Below are 24,644 nucleotides of genomic sequence, written 5' to 3'. Positions count from 1 at the left end.
TTCTTCAAAGTACATTTCAAAAATAAAGAATCAGTTTCCCCTGCTGAAGAGAGTTCCTGCTGTTCTCACTGGCTACAGCTACAGCCCCAACACAACAGTGTGCAAGCTTTTCTTCAAAAAAGAGAAAAGCACGTGGTAGAGAAACATTGTAGTCAGAGTTACAGGTGCTCACAGTGCGAAAAACGGTGAAAAATTTTTACCTGATGAGGAAAGTTAGATGACATCTGTTTGATAATGGGACATCTAACCTAAAACTTCAGCAACAGTGGGTACCCTGAGCACGTGCAGATTCCCCCTAAAGAGCGAACCGTGTGAGAAGCAGGCGCTTCTCAGACCAGGGCACGCGGTTCATGGCTCAGCTGCTGCAGCCTGGCACGCACAGCCTGGAAACCAGGAATCACCGCGAGCTGAGTGCTCTGAAAACCTGAGCACCTCCTCAAGGAACAGAGGCAGGCAGTCCTAAAAACGTACTTTGAGAAGTGCAGTACGAGCAGCACCAGAAATGTTATGGATTGAGTCCCTCATTCCTGAAGCATTTTGTCTTGGCTGAAGCTATTGTGATCAAAAGCATGACAGAATTTATGGCAGAGGTGAAATATGTATTTCAAATTTGGAAGAGGTTTTTAAGATGTGAGAAGTAAACTTAGTATCTTATAATTTAAAACTCCACTCTGTCATTCTAGAAGTAATACTTTATTCACTTTTATCCTGTTTTTAATATGTTTCAGATGTATCTCTCTTCCTCGTCCAATCACAGGAGGAAAATGAGACTTGCCCAAGAAAATCAGAATTCTAGCAAGCTGAAAGATGTTCTTTTTAAAGATTTCATCCACCATTTCAAGTTTCTGTCATGCTCGGCTTTGGGCCTTCACAGTACAAATGTAGTCTTGAAGCCATGTCTCTGCTAAGTACTGTGTAAAACACGTAACTACCAACTTCTGACATATTACAAAATTTGATTCAAAGCTGCTATGTTTTGCTAGCTTGCTTCCATATTCACTTTCTCTGTTCATCTGGGTTACTACTGGGAAAAGGTTCCACATTGTATTGTGTTGCTGTCATTTAACCTGTGCTCTGTTTCTAAATATTTCCTTTTGTGGTACACTACAGCGCAATTTTAGAAGATAATAAAAATATTTCATCCTATGCAATGATGTCTGCTCTTTGGAGATTAAATATCATATAAAATAAGTAAAATAAGGTTAGATTAATGAAGGATAATACTGGTGAGTAAAAGATCTGTTTTCTTGAATTACCAGTATCTGTCTTGGCTTCTTGGTCATGACTGATAGTGAAAAGAAGCCTAATTGATATACAGTTTTCTCTAAACTGCACCAAATTGAAGTAGAGTTTGAAACTACAAAATCTATTAAATCAAACACTTTTCATTAGAACACAGAGGCAATAGAGAGTAGGCAGATTAGTTAAAAAAGAAGAAAATTCATACATTTTTGACATCAATACTTTTCTAGAGAACTACATATTGGCTGGAATTTCATAGATGTTGACTGACACTAGCTGGGAAAAAACTACTCTTTCACCAGCAAAAGGTAAGTCCATAAGCACGAGTGAAGGAGACAGGAGCTATCAGTATACAAAGATAAAAATCTGAAACAGGAAGAAATTGTGCTGTGAGTGCTATCACTGATGGCAGTCAGGGATGACAGACAACACAGCTGTGGCACGATGGTCCAGCTGCAATAGTTGGGTAACAGTTGAGAAATTCAAACAGCATGCCTGGCAGAAATCGGATCGTTTCTGAATAACGAGATGAAAATGGTCTGCTCTCCATTAAATTAACATGCATTCTTAGGAGAAACTTTCTTGGATATGTGGAGGGTGTCAATCATTAAATTTAAACTGCCTGGGAGGCAGGAGCTTGCCAGTGTGCTTCTGGGTGGTTCAAACTTGAGAGCAAGTTGTAACCATATGTAAAACGAGGCTGTTAAGACAGTCCATTCCTGACTCAGTAAGTATGAAGATGCACTGGGCAGGTCTCCAAAGGCAAACATGGGGCTAGGGTTTGTGCAGAGCATGAATTCAGAGGGAGGTTTATACAAGAAAGAACAACTATCCTCTACATTTATGAGCAAGGCATCAAACATACATGAAGATGAGAAAATCCACAGAGCAAAGGACCATAAAACATGAACTACTTTTCAATACCAACTAGACTTGACACTGTCATCACCTCCCAGGCTCACTGTAGTTTCAAGTTAGTATGAGTCTTTTGTCTTCAGTGAAGCTACTTCTTATTTATTCTGATCTAAGTGAAAGCAGAGTCAGGTGAAAAAACATCTTGTTCTAATTGGGGATAGAAATGAGAGACCTCTGTGATTTAGGAGTGTTGCAGAAATGACATTAAGTACAGCTGTCATATATGAGATATGTAGAAACTGCAGTGGGGAGTTTGCCCTCAAACCATTCTCTTGTCTGCTGAGTTTCTTTTAAAAGGTATGTGTTTCATAGATGAAATGGAAATAGCAGTATCTGACACAATATCGCATCGAATGACAATACAAACACACATATCACAAACAGAACTACATCACATAGTAAGACTAGGCAGCTGGCAAAGCAGACCCCGAGGGAACACCAGAAAGCAGTGTTGTTTGAGCAGAGAAGCAAAGAGCTCTATCAGGTTGGCTGCCTTAGCTGCAGAATGTTCTTTTTAGTTAATGCAGTAAAAAGCAACATGGTCAGAATGTAATTCAGAGTTTGCCTCCCCCAGTGTATAAGGCACAGTGATGCAAACCCCATGAGTCATACTCTCAAGGCATGGATTCAGATCTGAGTTCCAGCTGAAGAAGTTACTCCCCCATCTGTTTTTCACCATGCTGCTTTGCTGCTGGTATAACCTGATACCCTGCCAAAATGAGCCAGCTCAGTTTAAACAGTAGCTGTTGAGCAGGGATCTTTGCTAACCCAGCTGATTGAAAATGAAGTGAGTTAGTGAGCACTCAAGCAGCCTGACCAGTGGAGGGAAGGTGAGAAGCAGCTGAAGGCTGTAATCTCCTAAGGTGCCATGATTGGAAATGCAAGAAGATAAGTGAACATGGCTTCAGACTTACTTCATACTCCTCCTACAAGTTCAGAGACCAAAAGGGCAGGACTGAACTCTGATCCTGTATCACAGGCCTGGGATCACAGACCTAGATCATCCCAGCACACACTAAAGCAGCTCAGCATCCACTTCATTTCTGTGTGGTCTGAACTGGACCATGGCTGTCACTGGAATGGACTGCAGAAAGCAGCAGTAAATTTTAGACAGCTTCACTTCAAATATTTTACCAAAACCACTTCAGGCAGTATTGTTTGCCATGCTGTAACTGCAGCTGTTCTGCAGCAGCATTTCTGCACTGCTGAAGCTGTGGATGGTGTTGCAAGCACTGTGCACCTCTCTCATCACACTATAACACAAAGGCAAGAGCCAAACTTGAGGCTTTCCTGTCTGCCTGCTGCCGTGTCATCCAACATGCTAACTGTTTATGGAGCCAGGGCACAGGCAGCGGCAGGATGTCTAGCAAGGCACCTCCATGTCATGGGCCATCTTGGTAAGCTTTCAGAGGAGACTGGGGTGCCTTTTGTCCTTCACAGGCATGGATAGCCAAGCAACCACCTTGCACCTACTAATGGTGAGAACTTCTTTGGAACTGGGTCCAATTCATCCCACTTATCTTCCCAGGAAAAAGACAACTTTGCTTCAGAAGTTGCTTTAAACCTGGGAGGGATACAAAATGTATTTGCATTCTCAGATGATAGAAGTGATTATAACACACCAATAGCTATTTTAGGCTCTTAATTATTTCTTTTCTGCTCAGTAGAAAAAAAAGTGACTCTGGAATCACTTTACTCTGCAAAGTGTGCCTGAATCAATTGAGAGTTAATCTTTATTATCTCCAGCTTCCTTACTACATATTCTCAAAGCCAACGTTTGTAATTATTAGGTCTTCAAACAGAATGAGGGATGGAAAAGTGAAGTTTCTTTGTTCCTTTTTGTGCTCCCCACCAAATGGAAAGTCCTGTAAGCCAAGTGCCCAAGGGGTTTTAGAGCCTCACAGCCAGACCCAAACCAAGGCCCTCACTGAGACCAGCTCAAATCTCTTGGGGGATGTCAGTAGAAGTTTGGAAAGACACAGCAAGACAGTCCACTGACTGACACAAAAAGGTGCTATCTTCACTTTGTTACTCCTTAGAGCTGAGTAGCACTTAAAAATCACTAAAGGGGAACCAAGCTGATCTTCTAGCAAAACAGAGGCAGTTTCACTGAAATCAGTGATATCTTTGGAAGCTTTATTTCCAGATTATTAGTGGTAATTCTGAATGAACACTTAGCACTAGTGCAGTTGGGCAGGAATGTGGGAGTCCAATAGTAGAGATTTACAACAGTTCTGGTCTGCTCCAGTAATGGTTTAACAACACTTAAAAACAGCTCATATTGAAGCCAAATGTTTCATTTCAAATTGTACACTTGACAATTAATTTTAATGACTGTTAATTACTAATGCTGGCTGAAAATCCATTTATAGCCCCCGACACCCAGCTCCTCCACTACTCGTCTTTCTGCAGTTTCTCTCACACTTCCAACCTTTGTAAAATGCCCATGGCAAAATTAATTTTTTTTAATACAAGAGAGAAAAGCTGAAAAAATCCAATTATCAAATGCATCAATTATAAACAACTACAATCTGACCCTGAGTCAGAGCCCCTCAAAACCTTTTTGCTATGTGATGTTCCCAGACAATTCTGCTTCCAGATGAACCCTGAAGCACATAACCTAAGCTAGCCAGGCCATTCACCATAAAAATTGTCCCAGCCATAAAAAGATCATGACCAGCTTAGCTGACTCCTCTTTTTCGTATTTTAAATTTCTACAGCCTAATTTGTCAACTGCACTTTTAAAAATGGTGTTATTCCACCATGGGGACAGTTGCAAGCACCCTTTCACACTCTTGTTCACATACAGAATTTACCACAGCTGCTGGGGTGCTCATCTATTTTTAGGTGATCCCACTAGATTTCCAGGCCAGGAGTGTGGGAAGATGCAGTTTTCAGCAAACACCACCCAGTCAATGTAAAGCCTTGTAGCTGATAAGACTGGGGCTTTTTTTGAGGCCTTTTAGCAATGTTGGAGCAGGGTGATGCTGTAGCACGAGCCTGGTCAGTAGTAATCAGGTGGTTGGCAATGCTGCTGCCAAGAGCCAAGCAGCCACCCTCGATTTTGTAAAAGATGTTGGCATCAGTCGATTCTGCAATACAGTCACTGCACTGCACGTCAACATGCTGAGGTTTCTCCTTTTTTAATTCTGTGGCAGATGGTGGATATTACAGCCAAGAACTGTGGTAAGCCAGAGGCCCTGCCCATTGCTATCAAACCAAATGTTGGCTATTCTAAATGGAAACGTTTTTGATTAAGGGTGGGATTTGGCTTCTGTTTTCATGTCTTTTGGCACTGTGGTCTGACACATTAGACTTACAGTATATAAGACAAATTAAATGTAAGCATCTTCAAACACTCCGAATTTCTTTCAACCTTCAAGCACTTTAGCACTTTCTCAGAATTTAGTGCAAAAATGATTCCATACATGCATATATACGTTATTAACTGCAAGTGTATATGCATAGAAACATGTCTCTTTTTCTCTCCTTTAAAATGAAATGGCTCTGTGCTTATACAGAACTGTAGTGCCAGGCTAATTACGGTTGAGAGAAAAAAGGTTACCAGCTCTTCCGTAAAAATGGTCATTTAAGATGTATATCTAACAAGTGGCAACCTTGAAATCTCTCACTGGAAAGAACATTAGAAAATCCTTCCTGACTATACCACTGGAGGAAAGTTTTAATAAAAACTAATTAAACTACAAAAATCTCAAGTGGTTAACTGATTTTAGGGGCTAAATTTCTGGCAATTCTAATTATCCTCTTGTGGCTTCACTTAGTGTTTCACAACCATGACAGATGACAATGAAAAACTGCAGTTAAATTCATCCTCCCTGACACCATGCTAAGCACTAGCTTCTCCCTCTCCAAGTAAAATCAATACCATGTTTGAGTAAACACGCTTACAGCTTTATTAGGATGTCTTGCTTGTTCTGTAACAGCGACCTGAAGCTGTGGTAGCAAATTGACTCAACTCAGTTAAACCTAGAGAGCTGAGTAAGAGGCTCATCGATAAGGTTGTTATATAAATAAACTGCAGGAGACCAGAAAGCTGGAACAAACAGCTTGGTAAATGTCAATATTTTTACTTCCAGAGAATGACAAAACCATGAGATCACGACTAAAATGTTTCAGAAGTCTATATTTACTTTGTTTATAAAATAGTCACATGCTAAAAGCATTTCACTGCCTGTGTACAAGAAACTTCTTATTTTATAATCAGCAGTGTGAATACTAAACCAAGTATGTTTTAAGAAATGCAGTGATATTGGTATTGCTATGGCTATGCCTCTTGTTTTCTTCTTATTTATGGATACCTTTTCAATGCACTGAATTTCTGTAAGGATCACTCAGATGGGTGTACATCTTCCTCACTCTGAGGTTATACAGGCGTTTATGGACACGTGCAAATAATACAACTTTGCATTTACTAGACAACTATGAATAAGTGAAAGGAGTGTTTTCGGTTTAGCAGCCTTTTCCTGGAATGGAGAGGAGGTGTTGAATACACAAAACAAAAAAAGAACACAGTCTCTAAAGCTTTAAAGCATTTTATGTGGAAAATGTTAATGAAAGGTTTCTGCAGAAATGTGACACTAAAAAGAAAAGAAATAAAACTTCATTACATCTCTGTTATTCCATTAGGAATCAGTTACTCAAGGCTGAATAATTTCACTGCATTGCAATGATTGCCACTGTTTGGCTGTGCTGGGCCAGCTCACTGCAGCTCAGAGAACAAGGAGCCATCCCAGCTCCCAGGCCTGTGTGTGCTCAGGCCCAGCAGAGACTCCTCTAAGGAAAAGCAGCACTCTCGTTTCTTTGCTGCTTTCATTCCAGTAGGAAGGGTGTGTGCAGCTCCGTGGTGTTTGCTCCTGAGGGCTGTGCCATGGACTGAGGAAACAGACCCTGAGGTGAAGCCTGCTTACACTGACAGGAGTTTTTCTATCTCTGCCCTGAGCCTTGACTGCATACTGTCCACCTTTGGAGGGAACAGCTCAAAGCCGTAGCTTTGTTATATTTTGTTATAAGAGGTATTTTATACTCTGACATCCTTCCACATTAATCATCCTCAGTGGACTCTAAAACCTGTTGCATATCATTTCTATTAAATTCCCTAGTGCATGTTACTGTCCAAGAAAAGAACCATTTCAGTCTATAATATGCTCCAAGAAAGATGTGATAGAGGCAAATGATATCAAAGTTGTAACTTCTCATGGCTTAGTCCTATTTTTCATTTTTAAGTCCACATGATGAGCTTTGGGAAATTTTCTTTAGGATCAGAAACTGGTTGCCTTAGGCCTGTCTCCAGCAGCCTCCAGGGGAAACACTGGATTAAAAAAAATCCCTCCAAGCTTACAAAGAGTATCCAAGGCACTCATGTGCCAAACCAAAAACAGGTATTTTCATTGGAAGTATCTTTTCTAGTTGAAAAAAATACTTTCCAGGCTGATATTTCTCTTTGTTTTTCCTAAAAGCATTTCCTGGAAGTGTTCTTCAAAATCCAAATTTTTTCTTCGTAATTTTTGAGACAGAAGAGTGAAATAAGCTTTATTAGTACCTGTGGAAAGCTTCTGAGCCTCAAACCAGACCTGGTGTATTGACAATAAATGATGCTGATTACCACACCTACTGCTTGGAACAAGAGGAAGAGAACTGCACTAAATTACTATAGATACTATGAAGTTCTAAGGATAATAAAATGGAATATGTCCTATCCTCTACCTACTTTTTAACATACATTCAAGTGCAAAAAAGGTTGCATGAATGTAACTTCACAGCTGAGATTCATATGCACAAAAGTAAGGGGATTTGAAGTTGCATTTGCAGAACAACCATCTCTCAGGAGAGTTTGATTTGCAGGTGTGCTTCCACGCAGCCAAGCCAGCAGTGTGTAAAGAGAATCAAAAAGCAACACCCCCTGCAGTGGGAATAGGGGAGCTATGCAGCCTGGGAATTTCCTGACTTTTGTGGGCTGAAATAGCCTACCCTAGCATAATATTCCTAATGCTCCTATTTTAATACAGTGACACTTAGTATCTTTTGCCTCTTTAAGTATCTGTTACAGTTCTGGATTGACAGCAAACATTTACTGATCACCAATAACATCCCTTTCCACTGGGTCAGAGATCAGTGTCAAACCAACCTACCAGCACTGCTACTACCACTGCTTTTAACTGGGACTACGTTTTTTCTTTGAATTCCTTCTTACTGCAATCTTGCCATCTTCCCACTTCAAGCCTGAGCCCATTGCAGTGTGGGGGAAGAGAACAAATTCTGGGAGACTTTACCATGCTGTTATAGAACAGAGGAGCTGCAAGTGAGAGAGGACCCAGCCTGTGAACACCACGGCCTGACAGGTGTCCTCGTGGTCATTGTGTCCGTGTCCTTAGCACCCACCCAGGCATGAGAGATGTCAAACAGACAATATATTGTATTTTAGTATTTCACTGTGTGGTGTCTTATCTCCTGCGAATACAGCATCAGCTTAATCTGACACATCATTTCTTAGGGGACTATATCCTGCCCTGATTCCCAGGGGAATGTTCCTGATGATCCAATCTGACGAGTGCCTCTGTCTCTACTCAGAATACATTAAAATAACACAAAAATATTGCCAACAGTCTGCAAGCAAGGTAATAGTAACTCATTAAAGTAATTTCTAACCTTCCACATGAACATTTTCTTTATCATTACATGATTTTCTAACACATGACACATTAACATAAAATGAAATGTTATGAGGGTAGGCATAGTAGGCATGACAAAGTATTTTAAACGGTGATGATTTGCTTTGAGGCATTGAGTCAATTTGTAATTGTCCCATAGCTATTACAGCAAAAATTGGAACTTTGTAATTGGTTTTGAAAATCTATTTTTAACAGAGTAGGCTTTTTTTTTAAAGTGTACACAACCTATTTGACGTTTATTTTTCACAAAACCTGTCCAGAATGTCATTGAATTTATAGTGAGGTAAATTGGGCCTTTTAAAAGCCAATTTTGCAAAATATTAATCCTCTTGCTGTGTACTGAGACTCCCTTAACACTGACGGTGTCACTGACAGGAAGAGAGACACAGAGGCTAAAGGAATCAGGTCCTGCTTCAGTCTAATTAGAAACTTCTGAGGGTTTTTTAATTCCATACACTGATCCTTTTAAGTGGATCTTTTGCTTCTACATGTTATTTAAGAAATGACAGCAAGTATACTAAGTTTTGCCTTTTATTTTACTATGTCTTTTTCTGATTGCCTTTAAATGGAGCAGGTGAAAATGTGAATTACTCTATTTACATTACTGTATTATAAGAATACATACAAAATGAAATTAGGAGGAACAGTTAGACACCAAGTGAAGGATAGCAATTAAAACAACGAAAACAGTATAATCACAATTATACTTGTACAACACATGCCAACAGGTTTACATATGATGTCAGCACAGAAGAGGGTATTCTTTCCAAAGAAATAATTTTGAATGGAAACTGGTAAACACAGAACTAGTGAATTAAAAAGAAAACAGAAATATTCCATGTTCTTTTCTGAGTGATATTTATTTTTATGGTTTTGTTTAAGTAGCTGCAATTCAAACTGTGGCAAATTTTGAAAATGAGCCAATACTAATGTTGAAATTACCAGCAACTGGCCACACTATTGATCAGAAAAATGATGTGCCTCTAGCTGAGACTGAGAAAAAATCAACTAGGAACATATAATGTGGTCATTTTCTAGTTTGTATAAGGTCAGTTACAGAGATAACGTGGTCATCTAATGGCCGGGGTTTATGTGGGATGTTTATCTGACAGGGCTCCCAGTGCCATCAGAGCACAGGGGTGGTAAGTCATGGACGTGTTGACAGGTTATCCCCCAGCAAGCAAAGATTGATGCCCTCTCTGCAGCTCAGCTATTATACTGCTGTATGCTGTTTATGAACCAGGAGTAGTAAAGACAGGCAAAATGGGCTGTCACTCAAAGTGCTGATGACACAGAGTAAGTATTTTTATTTCAAAGCCTCCTTTCTCATCTGCCATGGTCTCAGGAACAACAGGAATGCTCAGAGGCAATTAGCCACCAATGTCGTTCAAATGAAAGTGAAGAGAGTGCTGCTTTCTGTTACAACACTTATCTTTACTTCAAAGAAAAGCCAGAACAATTCAAAGTGGTATGCCCTCTCTCTTTGCTGGTGAAGATAAATTTTGTAGCAAAAATCAGCCATTACAAGTTACATGCACATACATATTTAATTGATATCACCAAAATAATACCCCTTGCTCCCAGCTGGCAAGTAGCTCTGCATCTCAGAGCTCTGGTGTTATCAGAAGGGAGTACTTCACAGCACGGACATTTTATCCACTGTATTTCTCTCTATCAAATGTGATTAAAAAATGATAACAACTTCCCAAGGTATCTTAAACAAGTATAAAAATCTTATAAAAATTAAAGACCGCTATAAGTGGATGAAGTAGCTTCTGATATCATACTCCTGCTGCTCAGTAAAGAACTGCTCCTAGCTCCTTGTACTCCCATTTCAACAAATCTAGAATATTCTATGGGTGGTGAATACTGGAGGGAGAGCAGCCTTTACAGCACAGGTTTATACAGAGGAGAAAATACAACAAATAAGAGAAATAGTAATTTCTAGTGTAAACAAATTCTTCTCCAGTCTTCAAGAGCCCTAGAAATCCACTAAGTAACTTTCTTTTTAGTACAGTCACAAGCTTACTCATAATTTAGTGTTCTGAAAAACCATTCAGACCTGTCTCTGCTGAAGGCATTATCAGGTCTTTTTGCATGTTTAGCACTCCTGGAATAGCCATAGAGGAACTATTCCTAAGAGCTTATTTCATCTCTCACGTGTGCACATGCCTCTATTCCCACAATGCTTGTGTAAGAAACACGTAAGGGACGACTTAGACAGAGTCAAGAGTACAGCCCCTCTTTGCCCTAGAACAGATTTATTGCACAAAGATGGAATTCCCACTCTTTGAGCTTCAGTTTTTAATTTGGTCAGCTCCTACTCTGGAGCCACCAACATTGCCCTCTGAAGGTGACTGAGTCTGGGTTTCCAGATGAGCAGGAACTGGCACCTGGGAACTTAATACCTATGAGATTAAAATCCATAGGACCATAACACAATTTGGGTGGGAAGGGACCTCTTTAGGCCACTTGCTCCAGCCCCTGGCTTCAGGCAGGGTCAACTCAGATGATGTCAAATCCCATCAAGATGATTTCCTAATTTTAAAAATCACTGGATTCCTTCCATAAATGATGGATGCTACAGAACAACAGCATAAGAATTACTATCCTGGTTTCAATTATGTTTCCATTTTTATCAATAGTATACTTGTTTAAAACCACCAGCTTCAGCCAAGGTATTCTAAAGCTATTCTAGTGTGATCAGAAAACAGAACCAGACCTTTTTTTCACAGAGGTTTCTGAATCAAAGACTTAATAGTAGAGGAGTAATGATGACCAATTATTTTGTGCACTATATATTCTTTGTAAACATATATTTTTATTTCTTGTACTGTGGTTTTATACATACACATGTATACACATGTACATGCATAATATATTCAAAGAATATTTCACACGACATATAGTATTTCAATATTTGAATAATGTAGAAGTATATCAAATATTACTTAGTTCTGAAATCAAAGCTGAATGTCACTCTATTGAAAATCATTTGCATTTATCTCATGAACAGAGGCTAAAATTTGAACAATGTGAGAACCTTTAGGCAAACTCCTACAAGTCCAAGGTCTTTATCTAATTTGTACAGACATTTAGATTAAGATGGAAAAATAATGCTTGGAATTAGCCTCTCTATCAAAGATGAAGAAATGGCTTTACTGAGTCAGCTTGGCTCAAATAGAATCAGAAAGATTCAGAGGTCTCTTCAGAATAGATACTGAAGTATCTTCAGGGGTCCCTAAAGAGGAGATAAGGATGCCATGGGGCCCACTCACACAAGGACACATTAAAGAGGATGACTCCTCTTTTGCTGCTCTCCCTGTCTCTATCAGAGTAGTCGTCTGATAGCTGAGACAGGAGCTGGCCACCTCACAAGGCTCATGCTGGGCTTCACAAGAACGACAGAGAGAGAACTGCTTATTCTGTAAGAACATGCACCAAACATTGTGACTGTAGCTTTCAAACTCTAGCTAGCAGCTTTATGAGATTCCTCAGCACATGAAAGCTGCCAATGTCATTTTTAAATTGACAGGTGGTTTGAGCCATTGACCTCCCCTTTGATACTGACAGAGGCAAATTGCTATCAGCTCCTATCTGGCACCGTACAATGCTTAATGAAGAGCTCCTTCTACCTTGGGATTTCTTTTCCTTGAGAATGGTATAACATCTTTATAGCATGGTGATCAGTAACACACTCTTGCTGCGATCATTCTGTCACTGCCTTATCATGCTGCTTGAAAATGATTTGTGGTTCCATTTCATACTCTAGTACTTCTCATGTAGTATATGACTAAATCATAGCAGATTATTAAGTCAATATATTTATATTGATGGAACCTGAAGAAACATCGATTTTACACCTTCTCCTATTCATTTGTTATGAACTCTGTAGCCAGTTCCAGTGACTAAACAGATTCTAGGGGAGAGATTTTGCAGGGAACAATGGCAGCAGCTATCAGAACAGATGCGTATTGTTTTCATTAGTTACGGTGGCAGTGACAAAGGGGAGTTCAAACAGAAGGCAGGCCTGTTCTGGCTAAAGAGAGCAGGATGGCATAAAGGAAAGCACACGATGGGAAAACTGTCCATATTTCAGTCTATTTATTGCCACTAAATATGCTTTGATTATTGTTACTGCAATGGTTCAAACTGGGGCTGACTAGTAATAAATAAATGTTAATTTAATGAGCAACAGAATGCTCCCCAAACTCCACAAACTAAGGCTGTAATTCTATTAAGAGGACTCTTGTGACATAAGCCATGTCAGCAAAGCTCAAGTGATTTGCCAATGTCATAAGGATCTGGAGGTGGAATTGCAGCTTTAATTTATGGGTATTTCAGGGATTTATAACTAGATATCTGTGGTACTCCTGAAAACCACAAGAGGTGCTGAGATGCTACAAAGTAAACCATTATTGCTTAAACCTGTAAAAGGTAGCAGTGTTGCTGGTAAGCAATAAAAGCAGAACTGTGTTCGTGTTGTTTAGAGAAGTGTTTTTAGCATAAAGGTACCTGCAGCAATTTTAAACCCCAGTTTCTTATTCATGCACTGCACCAGCCTGAGTGGCAGATGACTTGATGCCTGCAGTAAGAAGCAAGAAATTCAGAGATATTCCTGGTGCCAACTTAATAAAACCACATTTCAACTGAAGAATGTGGTTTATTTCTTGCTGCTAGCTGTTGGGGTGAGCTAGTTCTCCTTGGAGGCTGGCAGCTTCGTGTTCAGAAACACTGAACTCATGAATCAACTCAGAGTTACAAGTGCCCAGAAACTTGGGGTCTTTAAACTTTTTCTTCACTCTAAGATCTCAAGAGCTGCAGCACTTGAACTGGTTCTAGTAAAAAAAACCCCAGTTTTCTTCTTTTCAACTTTTACATGGAGAAACATATGAGGGGTGATTTGCCAAGTTGGCACAATTATTGAGAAGGAATTTCCCTACAATCTGTGAGTTATACCTCTGCAAGAGAGTACCACTGTGAAAGACCTTTCAAAATATGATAGAGTCTAGCAAACCTGACCTCCTAATGCAAAATAAATCTTGTTTGATGGGCTTAGTTCTCATGCTATCCCATGCTCCCCTCTCAGCCAAGACACCTGCTCCAGAAAAAACACTGTTCAGTCATGTTAATATACTGGCCCAGAGAAGTACAGGGAACTTTGCCATGGGAGTCTTGTTCTCTGCTGTTTGAATAAAAGAACTAGGTTTCCAGGAGGGGATATTGTAACACTGAGTAAGTTTTTTAGTTAAGGGAATTATTTTGAAACATTTTACTACAAGGACACTAAAATCAAAACATTACTTGTTGCCTAGGTAGTAACAACTGATAAAAACCTCAACCAAAGAAAGAAGCAGAAAAGCTCTGAAGAGAATATAACTTTCCTGTTGTAAAAATTCTGTCAGGACAGCAACACTGCAGCTGGATCAGTGCTAGACCCAATGCTAGAAGACACATATGTTGAGCAGCATTACCTTCACTGCTGCCCAGGGCTTGCTGCTAAGGACACATTCAAGAACTTCTGTTCCAAATACACACTTTGAAAACACGTGAAAAGTGTGACACAGATAAAATACAGACATTTCCCCCAAATGAAACACAGACCAAATCAAAGCCTATGCAGTCCAGTATCCTATTTCCTACATATGGGAAGGAAAATTAAATGACTCCTTGAAGAAGGAGACCACAGTACACATAAGACTAGAATCAGCTGTGTATCTAGACTGTTATGAGTCCCAATTCTCCCATCTGGACTAAACTCAGGAAAATCTATTCTCTGAGGAGAATAAATGATCAGTTTATTATTTATGGAGTGCCAGAGGGGACCTGACCTCTCCCAGAAGCCAATGGAAGAACTGTGGATATTCCCAGCCCATGCTGCTTTGTCACAGGAGAGAGAAGCCCGGTGCAACAGGAGGCTGAGCTCAGGTGACAGTCTCACTGCAAGGACGGCTCACACACATCTGCCACTGGCAAACTGACTTCCAGCACAGAGGGAAATCCAGCTGTGGTGCTTCCCCTGACAGTGAGGGAGAACTGTAGAGTGCACTGGACTGCACTGCACTGGTGCCCCAGTTAAAAAGCACCCGATGCCTCAGTGCTATTTGTGGCACAACTGAAGATAACATACATCCATAAACAGTGATACAGGACTTCTGTTAAGATCATCCCAAATGTACAGCAGCTTGCTGTATCTGAACACTTAGAAGGATAAATGAGAGTCAATATTTTAGACTATGTCTCTTCATCACTCTCTTCCACAGATGAACACTGTACACATCATTTTTGCCCTTCGAGAAAGGAATCTCGCAGCTGACCCAAGACCAGGCTGACAGGACGTGCCCCAACTCCTTCCACTGCTGGTGGAAGGCAGTAGTTTGGAATAGAGACTGATCTGCTTTCTATCAGCCTTTCCATTCAGGATATTCTGATTCAAGTCAATGTTTTAGCCCTTCTACAGAAAACTGGCAGCTATGGCAGTACCAGGGAAAAGGATGAAATTTAAAGAGGAAGGCTTTTGAGAGATCTATTTTTTAATTTGATCTATTTTTTTAATTTCATCTATATTATGAAACAGTTCTTAAAGCCCTGACTATTTAGTTGCAATATCCTTTCTGCAGCTAACCCAGGAAAGAACAAAATTAGGATTATTAAAATAAAAGTCCTGATTTCAAGAGGCCTAAACCCGAAGGACAGAAAATAAGTACAACCTGAGATAAAAACAGCAGACACATGAAAACAAAATAGGAAGACCTATTCCCTTCCCCACCCTCACAGGAGCAGCAGCTTTCTGGCACAGCTGATACACAGAGCAAATGTATACAAGGACAAGCACTTGAAGATGATCTTATTTATGTTATAGTCACTGCTATCTACTGGTTCAAATTTAGTCTTGTTTGTGATTTAGGAACAATAGAGAGTGACAAGCATGCCCTAGAAGGTGTGTGAATAATATGACCTGTGTTCCCCTCTATTTCTGGCCTTTTTGATTCATGTAAGCACTGAAGTAATGAGTAAAAACATTCCTATTCTCAGACAGATTTAAGTATATACTGAACATTTCTCTTTGGTTTACATGCTATATTAAGTAAGAATGGAATTACTCACATGCTTAAGATTAAGCTTATGTTGAACATTTTCTTGAAGTGGGACACAATTCTGAAGCTTTAATTTGGTAACACTCTGCTTGTTATCCCCTTCATAGCTACAAGACTGAGCCCTGCAATTCTATTTATAAAGTCTCTTTTGTAGTATTTCCAGTAAATTAGTGACTAATGGAGCTCCTTACAGCTACTACAGACTGGATATTAGAGCCTTCAGGATGCAATAGTGCATCACAGAACTACATGGATGAAGGTTACACTGAATGACAGAAATCTTGGATTAGATTGAATTTTGGCTTATATTGTATAATTTTTTTAAACAGGCATAGACATAACATCCTCTTTTTTCCTTAGAGCCTGCGCCAAAAAAAATAGTAAGTTTGCAAATGGATATTAAGCAATGCCAGATATTTTTGGGGTTTGTTTTAACAAATTAACCCTTTGCGCTCTTTTCTGATGTCCAAATAATTGTATTGGAAGCAGATGTTCTACCAAAATTTACATGATCAGAGACATTATGCTCACTTATTAACATACTGTTTAATATTCACTACAACCTGTTTTAAAGAACAACAATGTGTTAACATTTAAGCCAGGAGGGATTTCTGTACACTATATAGTACTTGATGCAGCTTGTTTATGCAACAGTCTGACAGATACAATTAATCTCATGAAAACGACCAGAGTACAGCATAATGGCATATTATTTTTGAAGTAATAGAACACACTTTCCCTTTGGAAGTTAGAACTTTAATTAAATCACATAACTTCAGGATGCAGAGAAAAGCTGTAAAAGAATGGAGCTCGTTCTGAAGGACAGCTGAAGGAAAAACAAAATATTATATACAGAGAGAATAATGGGATAATCTCCAAACAACAGAAAGAAGTAAGAAATACCTCCAACAAATGCATCTCCAGCTCCATTGGTATCCACAATTTCACTCTGATCACTCACCAACACAGGGAAAGTAGTCACTTCATTTTCTGTAGAGAAAGGGAAGGATAAAACATGAGTTACTTGGGAATATGACTTTGAAATACACAACAAACAGGGAAAATTAAAACAATTCAAAACTGTGACCTTTAGAATGATAATTTGGGTAAAAATAGATTTGGTTTATAATTCTGCCTGTAATTACTTCATAGGGATATGGGAACACATTCAAACAAACCATAAGTTGTGAGCATTTTCATTATTTACTTCCAGCCTCATTTATTTTCTCTACCTCCTAATACTAAGGAAAAGAGTAAAAGAAAAAAAGTAAATCAGAAGGAACAACATAAAACACCTGGGCATATGGTTAGGATTGAGAAAAATCCATCCTGCCAAAACCAGTGTTTTCTGCTGGTTGCAGGAATGTGAGAGAGACTCCAGAATGGCCAGTACAAGCCTCCAAAAGATCAACAGAAACCACTGCATTGTTAAAACCAAAATAAATGTGAATTAACTGAAATAAAGCTGTGAAGTAAAAAGCAAAAACAAGTGTAAATCAAAGTGCTTTCAAATTATACTTAAAAAAAATTCATATATGTAAGAAGCCTTGCAACTTGCCATCTGACTAGATTTGGTTTCGAGATTTCAACGATTTCACTCTCTTTTTTAGTATTTATTTTAAAAATCCCAACTATTTCCTTCAGCTCCCTGCCCTCTACTGGCACTCATTAAATGTATTGCAATAGGTGGATACTCAGCATCTTCACCTCCAACTCACTGCCACACCACAGTTCAGCATAATTACACCACTTAGGTATGATAACTTTAGAGTTCCAGGGTTATAAATTTAATATATGCCACTAATTAATCAGCTATGGCTTTCCAGGTGGTAATGTCATAATGACGTGATAAAAATATAATTACCACCTTGTCACAATACCTTGTTAAAGTGTAAATTACCCCTGTAACAGAGCCAATGGAAGTTCTGCCTCTGGTAGTCAGTATGCATTAAACTGTCTCAGAGCAAACAGATTGTCCTTTGGCAGACAGCAGGAATTACAAAAAGGGGAGGGGGAAGAAAAGCCTGTCAACCAGTGAAAAGAAAAACCATCAGAGCTGTTTTCTTTTAATTTTTGGTAAAAATAGAAATAAAATGGAAAACAGAGCTTCCAGTAGCTGAAACCTGGAGTTGAGTTGTTTCTTCACTGTCCAGCAACAGAGCAGATCATAAAAATCACTCCTACACTGACATAGACGGTAGCAAACAAGGAAACCTAGTTTGGAAGGCACATAAAGAATTCACAGTCTCAAATCAGGCAAGTCTGTGTATGCTGCAGAGGTACCAGAAGGATCCTGGTTTCTGTGAAATGCAGTGTATCAGCTCTACTGCTCTTCACCATCTGCTACTAAGTGAACCAGGCAGATATAATGATGCTGCCTCCAGAGGGAACTGTTGGCTGGCCCACCAGGAGGGGAGGGGAGCATTAGCAACAACTATCCATGAGAGGCAAAGGAAAAAGGGTAATGAAAAACATAAGATGAATATTCCAATTAAAGAACAGGTTTCAGTCAGTTCTCAGTGCATCCTACTCTCCACCCTGTTAAGAAAGCTATTTAGAAATGTGCTTCAGTGCTGTGTTGTGCTCTTAAGATAAGTCTTCAAGAGCAGTGTTTTTTAGTAATTTTAACAGGATTCATTTGAATTGGAAATCATGAGAGAGAGGTCTTACATTAAATTCTGCCAGACAAGCAGAGTGTATTCATCCATTTCACAAGAAGGTATATTGATTTGCTCTAGATAATACTAAAACAATGAACAAGGTGCTAAGTCTGTTGAAGACACACTGTAATAACCTAACCTGCTCCTCCCCAAGTGTGCATGGGCACACAGATGTTCTGTGTCAAATGCACAGCACACAATTGCAGACGCATACAAATGTCTGTGTTTGGGCACCGAGAGTGAATAATGCACACTGTATTTTGAGAGCTGTAAATGGGGTGTGGCATCAAATAAGATTCTGTTCAAGCAAACTAGCACAAATGGAAGTTCTCATCATCATCTTTTTCCTTTCTTTTCCTCTGTCTTGACTCCCTCCCTCAGCTCCCTCTAGTACGTGCAGCTAAGTATTGCACCAGGAGCTCCTATTCTATTCTTTCTGTAGATATAATTGTAAGTAACTGAATTAGTCTAAAATCCCAAATACACTAGGAAAGTCTTCTGGTATACAATTTTTTTGAATTTTTTTTCTGGTCACAGTTTTCCATGTCTACTTGGGTAATACAGTTTCTATCTGTAACTTCCTATATATTTTTAAGCAGAGCAATAATCTCATATTGCTAAAGACTGAAGTTTAAGAAGGAGCCAGCATGGCCCTGGAGCACATACTAAATTACAAAATATTACCATCTGCACACATCAAATAGGCAAATTATCTTTCTTTAAGCTTAGGAGAACTTCTATCATAGTAGAGTCAACTCAACTACAGCTGACAATAATATATACTGGAAGATCAACAAACAAATACCAAGGTTTGGGGTTTTTTTTCCTTCCCTTTACAATAAAAGAAGTAAGTTAGAATTAAAGATGCCATTAAATTACTATCACTATTAAATTGCTATGTCTGTGTAATAGCACCAAAAGAGCTAATTTTTCTTACTGATCTGTGTTTTGTAGCAACTCAGCACAACAAGATGAATCATGATGAAGCAGAAGTCTCCATTCTGAGTATCTTTGTTTTTGTGACTGTAATGTTGCTTTAACTTCATTTTTGATCCCTTATGTTATAGAACTCCCAAATCCATCATAGCAAACATTGAGACACCTTGGCTAAGTGCACTGGTCGTCAGTGGCCTTGCTTTTCAAAGTCAGTTCTGATTTCATTCATCATTCTGAGAGCTTATGAAATAAAGAATAATTACATAAGTGTTTTGAAGTCCAAGTGCCGCTGCTCTGGGCATAAAATCCAGTGTTCTATTTTTATGTAACAAATATCTTCTATGATAGAACATATTTCACTTGGATATCATCTCCTGAAGCCCAGAATTGAGTGTAAATTGCTACAAGGTGACTACAATTAGGGAAATTTTAGAAAATAAGCATTAATGAAATCTAAAATTCTGAGGCTTTGATTGAACTTTCAGTGACTTTACATTTGTCAGGAAGTCAGCTCTTTCAAAATGACATAGAAGCAATCAAACCCAGACACTAATGTGACTTCATAGGCCGATGACAAGGCGAGCTCACAGGTAAGTCAGAAGGATACAGCTCATTGGTAAATTCAGTTATCATTAATCTCTCACATTACGTATATAAAGAGGTGAAATCTCTATTTTCCTAGGCAAAAATATATGCTAGCATATCCAGCTTAACATATTATTGTAGATAAAACAGTCTGGAGAGATAATAATTGAAGAGCAATAGTAGCTGAAAAAACCCAGTGCTCCTTCCATTCTAATGCTCTTGAGCTCCCAGCTGAATACAAGCCTCTTCCACAATGTCAGCAGAAACAATCGAACTCCGATGATAGGTGCAAATACTACAGGTCTGTCTCTACACCAAATTAGAATCACAGACTACATGTCTACTCTTAGTACAGTAATAAACACCAGCAAGCAATCATTACATCCAATTAGGCTGAGTACTTCCCTTAACTGGGTCATTTACCAGTCTCTCTTGCTCTTAAAAGTAGATTAAATGTGTAAACTTACATTTAATTACCTGTAACAGAACTCTTATGGGCAACATGTTGGAGTGTCCTTTATTTTGTTTTAAAATAAAATAAAAGGAAGAAGGCAGACCTAAAATATACACAAAAAAGATCTAACTCTTTCCTCAAATAATCTTTTGATCCATGGGTTGCTAGTGGTAGTACAGATGCTTACAAGATGGAGTCACATTCATGTTTCTTTTGTGAGCTCTAACTTGTAAAATAAAGGAACAACTGTGAAACAGAATTCTGTCCCGTCTCCTCCCCACCTCTACCCTCTCTAACTTTCTTTAGATCATGGGCCAAAAAAAAAAAGATAAAAAGAAAAGAAAAAAAAAAGAGAGACAGGAAGAACTTAACAGAACATAGAAACCTGAACTCAAAACCTATAAATGTCTCTGGGCAGCTGTAAGGTAAGAAGTAATGAGAAAAGTATTTGAAACCAGGCCATGATGCTTAGGCTGATTTTTAGCTCTCACCTGTCTGCAGAAGATAAGCCCCAAATGGCTACAGGCTCTAAGTGTCTGTATCCTCCTCAGCACATCAATACATCTTTACAAATCCCCAGTAGAGCAATACTTTCTCCTGTTTAGTTTGACAGTAAAACAATGCTGCTGCTCTCCTCCATACCACGATACCACACAACGGAGTTACAGCATGACAGGCAAGATTCAAGGCAGCCACATGCTTTGGGATCTTCCTATCAAGTATTTTAATAACACACAACAAATGATGCTGTATTTTAACGAATTCTGTATGTACCCAAGAAATCTTTATAACTAGTAATGTAGAAGCTGTTTATCCTTTATTACTATAATAAACAAATGACCCTAAACAAGTTACAGAGTTGTCATTTATAATGCTTTAATATGTCAGTGGTATGATACAATTAATACAAATATTAATTGATTTCCATAATAAAAACCCCAATTAATGGGTCTCTTTAGCAATGGAGTTAAAATTCTCTTTGCAGCTTGCTAAGCAAAAGTGTTGATGAGGATGCAAAGTGCTGTCCCTCAGAGACAGCCAGTTCATTTTCAGTAGAAACAGAGGAAGAATATGATGCCAAAGACTGAATCGCCTGTGGCTCTAGTCACAGTCCCACAGATACCCATAGGGGAAATGACAGTGTGCAGACACCATTTTCCTCTGTCCTGGGAGGAAAATGAGACTTGTCTTCCCCTTATAGCTCTCCTCAGACATACAAATTGTACCATTACCTGGTCAAGAGCATTTTGATTCAGAAGTCACATTTGCAGCCTCTCACTCAAGTGTGATTCATAGGCTTAGAGTTAATAGGGGAAAGAAGGTTCATCCAAGTCAACTGGTACACTCATACACATCAACTGCTATCAGTGATGGAAAATTAAACACTGGTTTTGCACAGAGCGTGTATCCTCTGAACCCACACCCGACTCTGTCTGCAATCCTGTTAATTCAACACCACTCCTTTGAAATAACTCTTGATTTATACCAGCACAAGATTGTACTCAGGACTCTGTATATAGTTACAACAATTGTAAGAAATGTAACAGCATTGACTAATGGCTCGTGAACATTGTCTATAGGCAAAATGTGCTTTGTTTACTGTATTGAAGGCGTGGGGCACACTTAAATGTCATTATTTTCTATATCATCACTGCCAGTGCCAAGAGCTGAATCTACTTTATTTCTCATATTAAATAATTTTTAGCACAAGTAAACAGAACACTTTGCTTAAAAGATGGAGAAGCAAGAGGTCAACAGAAAATACTAGTTCTGCTTCAGTATGTTGCTAATAAAACATTTTTGAAATATATATATATGTGCATATATATATATGGAAAAACTGCCCTAAAGAACAAGCTGCTGAATTTTTCTGGCATGTGTCACAATGTTTAAGGCTTAGAATGGCAATGAACTCTGCTGAAAAAGCCTTACAAGCACACAGGAGTATTGCCATTTGCCCGCCAGGCACCGATTTCCGAGGCAGCTGAAGCTGCGCCCACTGCAGTGCCAGGAAAGGCCCTGCTGGAGCCCGGCGTGGCTGCTGCAGACATCAGGAGTGCTCAGGGCTCAGGGCTCTCCTCTCCTCCTGCCCAGCTCACACAGTGGCTGGGGCTCAGGAAAGGCAAGGAGTGTGAAGTCACAGGCACCAACATCAAGACAAGGCTCTGCAGGTATTTCTGATACAACACAATGACTGTCTGGAAATACTGTGAAGAGCTTGAATCAAAACCAGTCCTGAGGACAGCAGAGATGGGTTACACCTCTCAATACAATACAATAAACAAAGCCCACAAATTGCCTGATCCTGGTCTCTATGAAGAGCAAGCTCTACCACAGCCGGCCGAGCCACACCAGTGAGCACAGGGTGACACAAAACCACATCTGGCCTTGGATATTCACAAATGTAAGTATCTCTCCCTGCACTGTAAACCCTACATGTACTGCTTTGGGCGCTGAACATCTTATTTGATCCTCACATGAAAAAAAACAAGCCACACCCCTCCACCATCATTTTTTGAGCTGTGTGTGGGAATTAGAAACACAAACAGATCTGTTTGTAAACAGGTAGCCAAGACTTGTAAACACACACAGATGATGAGAGCTGGAATGTCACTGTCCAGTGTAAGGAACACATCTCAAAGGCGTGTCTGGGTCACAGAGACACGTGTGTGGCTCCTCAGCCTTCTGAAGTGTGGCAAAAATGAAACATCTCTCAGCTCAGAAACCAGACTGTGTGTGCCTTCACCTACTGTTTGCACTGACCAACACACCAACAGGAAAGGTGCATGCCTGTACTGCACTCCATGGAACTCTACAGAGCTATCTTAAACCACGGTACAACCACCCAAACACTGTCCAGTGAGAATCTTCTGACAAGTACCAACCCATAAATCATGTCAATGCAACTCCTACTCAAAAGCTATCAGGGCACTGGCTAAAAACAAAATAAAACCAAAACAAGAGAGACAAAAACACATTATAATTTGATTTTGAGTAGGACAAAAACTGTGTTCTGCCTCACATTTTTCATACATTAAGCATATTGCCCTAGCGGGGTAAACACACCTGTCAAAACTTGCAAGCTTTCTTAGCTATACCTCAGTTTCAGAGTGGTGAACACAGAAATCACATCATTTAAATAAATGCCATGTTACATGACAGCTTTTTTTATGCTACATGATAATCTGAGAAGCATGGGTTGTCAGTGGAGGCAGAAATGGGCCCAAGGCACTTCTATTTCACTTGAGCATCAGTAAGACTGAAAAGAGAAGGAGTGAGCATTAGGTCACTACACAGCAGCTCTGAAGGAGATTTTTCTTCTGGGAGAATTTATATTTAGTTTCATAAATAAAATCAGTCCAATGGAACGAGAGAGACAGCCTTCCCTAGATATATTACTAAAAATAAGTTAATGTATATATCTGCTTCTCCTTGAAAATTAATTTGTTACTAGCTGAACATTGATGAGGTAGTTATACCAAAGAAATTCTACAGCACTGCCTTTAAAAATTAAATTTACGTGTAGAAATTTCAATTTTTCATCCTTTTATCTCAGAGCTCAGCTCTAGAATTTTACAATTTTTTTTTCTCCTCATTCTGTATTGGTAAGGTCCATGTTTTCTTTAATTAATATCTCCCAAGACTACTTATTTATTTTTGAAGAATAAAATATGCTTACTAAATGAATTTTATCAGACTTTAGCAGGTTTTAAATCTACTTAGAAGATGCCATTGCATGGAGGCCAAAATTTGTTCTAATGTCAATGAGAAAATACCCTACTCATAAAATGCCAGTTGAAACAGAGAAACTCTGCTGTTTTTAATGGAATTCTTTAAGGGTTATACCAGTCTAAGATAAAAATCTGGCCCAAATGAAGGAGCTTACTTTTCCCCTACATCATTTGCAGATAATTTCTTAGATAATTAAATATCCCAAACTATCTGTAGTATCATGTTATCAGTTTAAAAGTATTACCTAACCATTGACATAAGCAGGACAGTGAATCTACCAGCCTTTAAAAATAACGTCACACACATTTTGAGGTAAATTATGCACCCCTGAATT

General features: G+C 39.1%; 1 protein-coding gene across 2 annotated transcripts in view; it reads right to left on the bottom strand.

Annotated features, from left to right (window-relative positions):
• The window catches only part of ADK (adenosine kinase), a 265,836-nt gene that overhangs the window by 1,485 nt on the left and 239,707 nt on the right, over nt 1-24,644 (bottom strand). For both annotated transcript variants that reach the window (XM_063405885.1, XM_063405886.1), the window contains exon 10: nt 16,847-16,933. In XM_063405885.1, coding sequence (XP_063261955.1) covers nt 16,847-16,933 — 87 coding nt within the window. The remainder of the gene's footprint in view (nt 1-16,846; nt 16,934-24,644) is intronic.

The sequence above is a fragment of the Prinia subflava genome, chromosome 9 (genome assembly GCF_021018805.1).
Source record: "Prinia subflava isolate CZ2003 ecotype Zambia chromosome 9, Cam_Psub_1.2, whole genome shotgun sequence".
Taxonomy (NCBI): Eukaryota; Metazoa; Chordata; class Aves; order Passeriformes; family Cisticolidae; genus Prinia; species Prinia subflava.
The sequence above is the reverse complement of the archived record's forward strand: the minus strand, read 5'-3'. Positions and strand labels throughout refer to the sequence as shown.